A 10,072-nucleotide genomic window follows, 5' to 3' on the forward strand; every position below is an offset into this window, starting at 1 on the left:
GTAACATCAGGCTTAGATGTGGGTTCGTGTTATTAGGAATAAAACCATGAAAGCAGTAAAGCCCAAAACAGATAATATATTACAAGTTGGGTCAGACTGTTATAATTTGTGTCAAGAATAACCACCATCAACAAGTTTGAAATGCATCAAATAGATATAAAAACAACTTTATTAAATAGTGATCTAGATGAAAAAAATTACTTTGAACAAACCTACCAGCTTGTTATTAATAGACAAGAAAGGAAAGTATATAAGCTTGTCAAATCATTGTATGGTTTGAAAGAAACACTTAAAAAATAATATAAAAAAATTAACAATGTTATGTTATCAGATGAGTTTAAAATCAATATATATATATATATATATATATATATGTTATGTCATGTTATTGTATATCCTTACGTAGATGACATGTTTATTTTGGATAGTAAAAACTATATAATCAAGTTCATAAAAAAATATTAATTTATAAATTCAACATGATAGAGTTAGGTGTTGAAGGTTTTATGCTCAAAATAAAATTATTTAGAACATTTGAAAGTTTGGATTATAAGTTTTCATGTTATTTAATTGTTATCATGCTTTTAACAACCAATTTTTTAGAAGAAAATTTCCAACACTAAGATGCCAGGCACAACACACGATCTGAGATGATTGTAATCTTAAATGATTCATATCAAGTTCATATGCTCATGTGCTCAAGCCTACAATTATTATTCAAAGCACAAATGGTCAAGTTATAATAATAATTAGCCTAGTTGCCTCTCTCGCTCTCTCTATCATTAATTTTACCTGATTTTATATATCATATTGTAGAAGCATATCAGACAATGCGCTGGTGAACTTGTGAAGCAGTAATTATATAGTAGCCAGCTTCAAAAGTTTTGATATTGTAAGTTTTGGTGGAGTACATAGAGAGAGGATAAAAATTAGAGTTTTTAAATTCTAAAATTATAGTTCTAACGTTATAGAAGAATAAAAAAAATCTTTGATATTTTATAAAAAAAAAAGTCTAAATAATTTGAATAATAAAAAACACTTCAATTATTCATGCAGAAGTCTTAAAAACCGATTTAACTAAAAAGTCCAAAGCTAAATAGAAACAACTAATTAAAATATAAAATTAACTTGGAAAACAATTAGAATAAAAAAACAATTTATGAATCTAATTTCAGGAGATCAAAATGATTAGATGATTAATATAATGAATCTTAATAAGAACTCGGTTCGTAGAATCATCTAACTATTTAGTTTTCTAGCTAGACCTTAAAAGTGTCATTATCTAACTTTTCTAGCGGGCAAAATTTGCGAGCTCTACACTTGTAGAAGCTTGAACTTGGTCTTTAGTTTTTGGGATGGTAGAATTTTCTCTGGACAAATGAATACTTGCCCATCTCCAAATTCTCCTTTTTGTCAGTGCTTCTTGAATGTAGCTCAGGATCTGCAGATTCTTTCCCGTACGCAGAATAGCAACTAGGAAACCGAAGGCTGAGACGCTACCGGATAATATGAATAGCCCAGCGAAAGGCTCCAGATCTAAACTCGAGTTGTCCCTTAACGCATCAGAGGAGCAATTGGGAAAGGAGAGAATCTCTTCCATTTGCCTCATTTCTCCACTCTCTATAACTTTCAGGATTGCCTCTGACATGTCAAAAACCAGAGGAGAACCCTTTGGAAAAACCTGGAAATGAAAGCCATGCCAGTAAAATGAAGAGTAAGCATTCTCTTTATGCAAATCAATGTGGAAACGAGATGAGGAAACAATGACAGAGAGAACTAACAAAGCCAAAACCGCCTAATTGAAAGGTGGATTTTGCTTGTGTGAAGCGCTTGCAGTATTTTCCCAGGAAGATTTTTGCATGTGGCTCAACAAAGAATGCTGCTTTGATATGTCCTGTTTCAAAGGCTTCTAGGTAATCGTTTTCTGAATAAAACTTCCTTATATTTTCTGGTTTGAAATGCAAAACGTTAGTCAAATATCGCACAACAAAGGAGTTCCCATTGCAACCAACAGGTGCGTTGGTTTTCAGTAGTGTATCGATATCCAAAACTGATGGTTCTAGCCGTGAGACTGTCATCCTTGAGGAAAGATCAGCCGTGAAGCTTGCCGTGACGATGAGAATCACAAATAACCATGGTGCCACCATTACTCGAGATAAATTGTTTCTAAGCGGTTGCCCTGTATTAGGTAAACAATGAAGAAAATTAAGGCAAATCCTTATACAAGAACAAGAACTAGCGACAATTATCATTTGCAAATTAATCGAATTATACTTACCATGTGCATGGAATATTACCGTGACGGAAAACCATAACATACCCCCGATTCCTTCGAATTCTGTGTTGTTCCCACGTTCAAGTATCCATACTAGGCATCCTATGAACATATGCATCGCTACCATTAGTAACCATAACTTTTTGGTGAAGGTTTTCAGCATCCATGTTATATTGGACTTGGCTGATTTCGCTGGTACTGTCATGACGAGTCTGGAATCAATATATGGTTGAGAAAATTCTGCGTACTGAAACCTTCCAGGCTCAATTGAAAAATCACCAACAGCAGCATCCAAGCCCTATTTGCATGAGAAAATCGATGATTGAAAGTTGTTTATATCATGATAAATTGGAGAGAGAAAATTTGCTTCTTGTTTCATATGAGACTAGTGATAGAAGAAAAAATAAATAAACCTGACCTTGTCATAAACTTGCTCCACCATCTTGTCGTATGACCCATTGAATGGAACGAACACATACGGCAAGTTATATGGGAGACGCTTTAAAGTTGCTTCAAATACATTAATTGAGAACCCTGTGACACAAGTTTTGTTATTGGCCTCGTCTAAACTGACCTTCACAAATTCATGAAAAGCGCCCATGGCCGGAACTCCTATCTTCAAAGGAATATCCGTCTCAGAAATCACCCATCCGCGAGGAACACTGCCCTTTCCACCAGGCCAATGAACCGGGCCCCATTCTTCAAAAGAACTACTGGAATTCACACCATCATGTTTCTCGAGGCTCTTTAAAAAGCCGAAGTCTGGTGACCAAACTGCAAGCTCTCTGTAGCTGTTACCTACAACATTAATGATTTGAAATGAAGGCATTTTCCGCAACACATTATTTTTAAACCTTATTGCTCCACTTACACCTCTAAATCTGCTGGATGAAATGGCTTTAGATAAGTCTTTTGAGCTTATTTTTTCTGGTGAGTTTTTCATAGCTTGAGCAATAGCCCAAGTTGCATCATAAGCACGGAGAGCAAAGATACTTGGATTGCAATGTTCTTCTTCTTCTGGATACTCTGATCGATACTTGCTGCGAAATCTAGATCTAAACCGTTTAAAAGGCTTGCTACTGCGTTCAAATCCGGTTCTAAAACCAATCACACCTTGCATGTTGTTGACAACTGAAGAATCGCAAGAGTCAAGAAAGCTCGCAATCTCATCGGTGACAATCCACACATAACCTTTCTCCATCATCCCCAACTGCTTTGCTTTCTCAAATAGCAGGACTGCCATTTCTAAAGAAGATATCACAACTACGAAAACCCTGTTGCTCCTGCTCCTCATATTGACAAGCTCTTGTTCAATGAAGGCTTCTACGTTTGATAGAGAAGGCAAGGAAGGGAAAGTTAAGTGGTATTCTATGTCTGTGTTGACAGCCTTGAGAGTGTCAGATAGGAGAGTTAAAATCCCAGAATAAGCAGAGAAACCATTTTTTGATTCATATATCACTGTAACTTTCCTCCACTTGAACTGGCCTACAATAGCAGCTATGCATTGTATGTGGAAGGTGATGTGGTCACTAAATTGAAAGAAGTGTGGTAATTGGTGCGCTATCGATGGCGGGGTTATTGCCGGTGATGTCAAGGATATTATAGGAAGATACTTGATGTTTTTGGCAACCCTGGAGAGGGGTCCTGTTTCCTGAGCTGACATCGTTCCTATGAGCGCCCGCACTTGTTTGCTATCAATGAGCTCAACTGCTGCAGCAATATGATAAGAGGCCTGTGATATATTTGTGGCAAATATTTGGGCTTTATATCACAAAATACAACAGACAAGCATTGGTGTAACAGTGTGTGCTGTGATTATAGAAATTATCTGTGACCTTGACACCATTATTGTCAAATGAGACTGAAGCTGAAAAGTAACACCTTTTCTAATTGTATTGTTAAAACTCAGAAAATCAGATTTTTATTTTATTTTTTTAACCTAGTTGGGGGTTTTCGATCAGACTACGTTAATTCGAGTCATACCATGTAGATTATTGGTTGGATCAATTTCAGATTGGTATGGTGAAATTCTTTTTGTGTTTTTGGTTAACAATACCATTGAAACTCAAAAGAATCTTAGAAAACATAGAGGTGGCCTATTAGCGCAGTACTGTATAGCGAAAAATAGAAAGTTAAGATCTTTCGAAAGCTAAAGATTATTGCACTAAATTATAGAGAAAAAAAATTAGGATTTCTTGATCTTTAAAATTACAGCGACAATTCTAGATTTATATCCTTTTATTCTTAAATTTGTTGATTTATATGTAATTAGATAAAAAGATCTTTGTTTGTGTTCATCTGTTGAATTTTTTTCAATGATCTAGAGCTTAAATCTTTAGATCCAGTAGCATTTACGGAGATAATTTTTTTTTAATTGAATTGTGATTGCAATTCATTCTTAGACTTATGAGACGTTAAAAAAGTCTTGAAAAATAATGAGATATTTCAAGAAAAAACCACGTTGGGAACAGAGTTATTTAAGGCAGTGTTCAAACAACTTTTAACCGTATAAAATAATATTAAATTTATTTTTTTTATAATTTTATTATGTTAATATTAAAAATAAAAAATATATTTATATTATAATATATTTTTAATTATTGAGTATTTTTAAAAAAATATTTTACTCTTCAAACACAAGCGTTTTCTCAAAATCTCTTTCTCGTTTATTATTTTTTTTAATATTTTCATAAAAATGAGCTAGTTTTAGAAAAGAAAACCCAATGCTTAGTTTTCCTTCCATTAACGCTAATTTCTTGTCGAGTTGACAAATCTTTTTGTGGCAGAATAAACTGACAAAAGTCTGGACCTACCATCTTAAATGATAACGAATTCTGACTTGGAATAATCTTTTCGGAATTAAATCTTAAAATAAAAAAATATTTTAAAAAACAATTATTATTACACATCTAAACACCTCCCGAACTGAAGAAATGCAATAAGCCAATAACCATTACAGGTTCTATGAAACCCCTTTTAAGCATGAAATTTGTTTGTTCCTATGAAGAAATCCATTGCTAATATAATTTGCGAGAAGTGAAGCTTTTTTTTTTTTTTTTTTTGGGGGGGTGGGTATTTTTTTTTTTTTTTTGGTGTGGTTGTCAATGAACGGTGAAGAGAAGCCTTACTAGAAGACGCTGCTCTAGCGGAGTCTCCACGTGAATCTTCAAGTTGCAAAACCAGCTGCTTAGAGCAACTTGATCGAGCAAAGTCTTCAACAGCCATCTCCATTGCAACTTTCTGCTCTTTTCCAACCCGAGAGTACCGATAATCTATAACGCCACCTATATTCCCCATTATGTGGCAGGCCAATGGGCGGTGATCCCCAGCTGCTTCATCGGCGTTAGTCTCTGTCCACACCGCCACTAGCAGCGAAAGCATGCATAATGAGAGGATCACAAGAGACATTTTTACTTTCGAATTGAGAAGGTATATTGAATGAGAAGGATTAATCATGCCACAGCAAGGAAATTTATTAGAGAATTTTAGAAAGAAATGTTCAAACGCTTGCAAAGTATCAGAAATTTCTTAGGAAACGTCTGTTAACTGGCAGATTATTTCGTTGTACTTACAGTGATTTAAAATTGTTGTTGCAGGCATCTCCTTTGCAGATTATTTCGTTGTACTTACAGTGATTTAAAATTGTTGCATCTCTTTTTTCTTTGGTTTTAGGTCAATTATATATGACATCCATCTACTTATAGTGACGTCAACGCTGCTACTGGAAAGTCAATAGCGCGGTGTTTGACTGATTATAATCAAAATTATTAAAACCGGGTTCATAATTTGACCTTAGCTTTGGATTATAGGTTGAATATGTTAACCTATAATATGTTCATTATTTCCTTTGGATTAATCTATTTTAACAGTGTCATTTTAATTTTTTTAAATTAAAATAATATTGTTTTAAAAACTATTTTTTAAAAAATAAAACTATATTTTAATCAAGTTAATTAATTTAAGAATTGACCATTAAGTTCACGAGATCACAATAAATTAAAACCCACTTTATTTAAAAAAAAAAAAAAAACCAATCTCCTCCAAGTTGCCGATTATTCAATAGAAAATAAATCCAAGATTTGGCAATTTTTGTGGCTTATTTCTTACTTTACTTTCCCTCCAACTTTTTAAGTAGTGAAGTTAAAATACACTCAAATGGTTATATATTTTATAGACCAAGTCTCGAATTCCTAAATAAGATGAGATTGCAAAAGAAAAGTAACCTTGTCAAGCTACATCCGTGACTGTGTCACCTCATTATATACTCTTGAAAATATATTTATTAAACTCAATTTAAAACTAATTTAGGGTAAGTTTCACATCACAGATTATAAGCATTAAACTAGATTAATTTGAATTAATCTAAAAAAAATTAAAAAATTAAAACAATATCCATTTAAATAAAGTTATAGAAATCAAATAAATTTTTGTTTGGATTACAGGAGGGTTTTCAATCAAGTCTAATGAAATAAATTTTTCATATTAATGCGTTAATTAATTATGTATATGTGTTGTATATAAATAATTTTATTTAAATTTATTGATAGTTTTTTAATTTACTATACGTGCAATGTGTGCACGAGAGGAGATTAGAGAGTCTAATAACAAATACTTTTTAAAATATTTTTTACTTGAAAATATATTAAAATAAATTATTTTTATTTTTAAAAAATTATTTTTAATATTAATATATCATAACAATGTAAAAATATTAAAAAAATTATTTATTTAGAAACGTCAATTTGAAATGCAATCACAAGATGCCCCTAAAAGTTTCACAAAGAAAGATCAATATCAATACAAGCAAATGTATAGTTGCCAAAGCGTTCCTGGTGTGGAAGATGCCAATCCGGCGCATCAACTTTTTACCGGGAGCAAAATGATCTCAGGTTCAACACGCTTAGGTCGAAGAAGTCTCCTTGGTACAACTTTTTCTGGACAATTGAAGACTTGCCCATCTCCAAATTCCTCTTCTTGTGAGTTCTGTTTGAATGGAACTCAAGATGTGCACATTCCTACCGGCCAGACGAAAAATGGCAACGAGGGATCCGAAGGCTGCAATGGTACCTGACAGTATAAATAGACCAGCAAAAGGTTCCAGGCCTAAACCTGAGGTGTCAATTGCGGTAGTTCGAGAGGTGCAATTAGAAGAAGAGAGCAACTCCTCTAACTGGCGCAATTCTCCACTCTCTATAACTTTGAGGGTTGCCTCCGAGATGTCAAAAGCCAGAGGTGAACCCTTTGGAAATACCTGGGAAGAAAAACCGACGAAAGGATCGAAGTATAAGAATCTGTTTTTTAGGCAAAATAATTATGTGCGGTGAAATGAGGAGCAGACACAAAGGAGAGAACTCAACAAAGCCAAAACCGCCGAGCTTGAGGGTAGGTCCTGCTTTGGTGTAACCTTTGCAGTATTTTCCGAGGAAGACTCTTGCATGAGGTTCCACAAAGAATGCTGCTTTAACATATCCAGTTTCAAAGGCTTCTGGGTAATCATGTATTGAATTAATCTTCTTTATGTTCTCTGGTTTGAAAAGCAAAGCATTAATCAAATATCTTACAATAAAGGAGTTCCCATTGCAACCAACAGGTGCATTTGTTCTTTGAAGTGTTTCAATATCCAACACTGACGGTTCGAGCCGTGAGACTGTCATTGCCGACGAAAGGCTAGCTGTAAAACTTGCCACGACAATAAGAATCACAAATAGCCATGGTGTCAACACTAATCGAGATAAGTTGCTTGTGAGCGGCTGTCCTGCAGGTGGTAATTGATCAAAAAATTTAAGCTAAAGCCTTACAGATCAATAAACAAGGAAGTGTAGTTAAACTTACGATGTGCGTAGAATATTATGGTAACCGAAAACCATAGCATTGTCCCGATCCCATCAAATTCAGTGTTGTTCCCACGTTCAATTAGCCACACTAGCAACCCTATGAACACATGCATTGCTATCATAAGCAACCACAATTTTTTCGTAAAGGTTTTCAGCATCCATGTTGCGTGCGATGTTTCTGCTTTCTGAGTTACTACCATAACAAGTCCGGAATCAACATATGGCTGCGAAAATTCTACGTACTGAAATCGATCTGCCATTATCTCTGTATCGCCAACAGCTGCGTCCAGGCCCTATTACAGGAATCAGGCATCGTCATCAGCCATGACACAAGGTTAGCTCCAACAATATTGACATCATATATAAAACAGAATAAAGTAGAAAAACAAGCCTGACATTGCGATAAACTTGCTCCACCATCTCATCGTATGTTCCATAAAAGGGAACTAACACGTAAGGCAAGTTATAAGGCAGGCGCTTGACAACTGCTTCAAATACATTGATTGTGAACCCGGTTACACGAGTTGCATTCTGGGTCTGATCAAAAGTCACCCTCACGAATTGTTTGAAAGCACCCATAGCAGGAACCCCTATCTTCAACGGGGTATCTGCATCAGATATCGCCCATCCTCTTGGGTTTGTGCTTGGCATTCCACCTGGCCAATAAACTGGGCCCAAGTTTTTCAAAGAACTGTTGGCAGTCGCTCCATTATATTTCTCTTCACTCTGCGAAAATCCAAATTTTGGTGACCAAACTGCCATCACTCTGTAGCTGTTACCAACAACGTTAATGATCTCAAACGATGGCGATTGCCATAATACATTGTTTTCAAACCTCACGGTGCCACTTAGACCTTCAAAATTACTGGATAAAATGTTCCCAGATAATTCTTTTGAGGTTATTTTGCCCTGCGATTTCTCCATAGCTCGAGCAATAGCCCAAGTTGCATCATATGCGCGGAGTGCAAAGATACTTGGATTAGAATATTCTTCTTCTTCTGGATACTTGGATCCATACTTATTTCGAAATCTAGATTTAAAACTTTTAAAAGTGTCACGAGTGCGTGCGAAGTTTGTCTTGAAACCAATCACGCCTTGCATGTTGTTCACGACAGAGGAATCAACAGAGTCGAGAAGGCTTGCAATCTCATCTGTGACAATCCATACATAATCTTTCTCCATCATCCGCATTTGATTTGCCTTCTCAAAGAGCAGGATAGCCAATTCCAAGGAAGATACTGAAACTATGAAGACCCTATTGCTTTTGCTCCTCAGCTTGATAAGCTCTTGTTCAATGGTGATTTCTGGGTTTGATATAGATGACAAGGAAGAGAGATCTGAGTGGTATGAAATCTCTGAGTTGACAACTTTAAGCTTGTCAGATAGGAGAGTTATAATCCCAGAATAAGCAGAGAAACCATTTTTGTGTTCGTACAGTGCTGTCACTTTCCTCCACTTGAAGTGGCCTACTATGTCAACTATGCATTGCATGTGGAGGGTTATATGGTTACTCATTTGTAGGAAATACGGCAATTGATGTGCCATCGATGGTGGAGTTATTGCAGGCGAAGTCAGGGATATAATAGGAATGTTCTTCATGCTCATATCAACCTCCGAAAATAGACCAGTTTCTTGTGCTGTCATTGCCCCGATTATCGATTGGACTCGTTTGCTACGAATGAGCTCAGTTGCTGCAGAATTGTTATAAGCCGAAGGGGTAAGCTCAGGCAGACAAGTATCCTTCCAAAATTCAAGCAGGATAAGAACTGCTACCTTTTCTTTACTAAAATGTGCAAAGAAATTGTATTTTATGGTAATCCAGTTGACTCTTCTTCTGAACATGACCATTTAGTTGAACCACACCACAGTAAAGTTTAATTCATCTGCAATTTGTGGAATCCAACCGACATATATATATATATATATATATATATATATATATATATATTGGAGCATATATTAA

The 10,072-nt window shown here is 35.2% G+C and overlaps 2 protein-coding genes across 5 annotated transcripts in view; both read right to left on the minus strand.

The window, feature by feature from the left end:
• Positions 1-1,195: 1,195 nt before the first annotated feature.
• LOC105118262 (glutamate receptor 2.7-like) lies at positions 1,196-5,873 on the minus strand. 2 transcript variants are annotated; one of them, XM_011016169.1, is made up of 5 exons: positions 5,404-5,873; positions 2,694-3,982; positions 2,279-2,573; positions 1,782-2,179; positions 1,196-1,681 (listed from the first exon to the last, which is right to left on the minus strand). In XM_011016169.1, exons 1-5 carry the CDS (start codon positions 5,729-5,731, stop codon positions 1,292-1,294), a joined length of 2,700 nt encoding a protein of 899 aa, XP_011014471.1. In that variant the 5' UTR covers positions 5,732-5,873; the 3' UTR covers positions 1,196-1,291. The 2 variants fall into 2 exon arrangements, with proteins under 2 accessions (XP_011014471.1, XP_011014470.1); XM_011016168.1 differs by having other exon boundaries at positions 2,694-3,985.
• Positions 5,874-7,082: 1,209 nt separating this feature from the next.
• The window catches only part of LOC105118261 (glutamate receptor 2.7-like), a 4,620-nt gene continuing 1,630 nt past the window's right edge, over positions 7,083-10,072 (minus strand). The window contains exons 2-6 of one of the 3 annotated variants that reach the window (XM_011016167.1): positions 8,506-9,800; positions 8,108-8,402; positions 7,837-8,030; positions 7,633-7,757; positions 7,366-7,526 (exon numbers count right to left, since the gene is read on the minus strand). In XM_011016167.1, the coding sequence (XP_011014469.1) occupies positions 7,466-7,526; positions 7,633-7,757; positions 7,837-8,030; positions 8,108-8,402; positions 8,506-9,800 (1,970 nt within the window). In that variant the 3' untranslated portion in view covers positions 7,366-7,465. Of the gene's footprint in view, positions 7,527-7,632; positions 8,031-8,107; positions 8,403-8,505; positions 9,801-10,072 lie in introns of all 3 variants that reach the window. The other 2 variants (XM_011016166.1, XM_011016165.1) reach the window with 2 other exon arrangements.

The sequence above is a fragment of the Populus euphratica genome, unplaced genomic scaffold (genome assembly GCF_000495115.2).
Source record: "Populus euphratica unplaced genomic scaffold, PopEup_1.0 scaffold1846.1, whole genome shotgun sequence".
NCBI lineage: Eukaryota > Viridiplantae > Streptophyta > Magnoliopsida > Malpighiales > Salicaceae > Populus > Populus euphratica.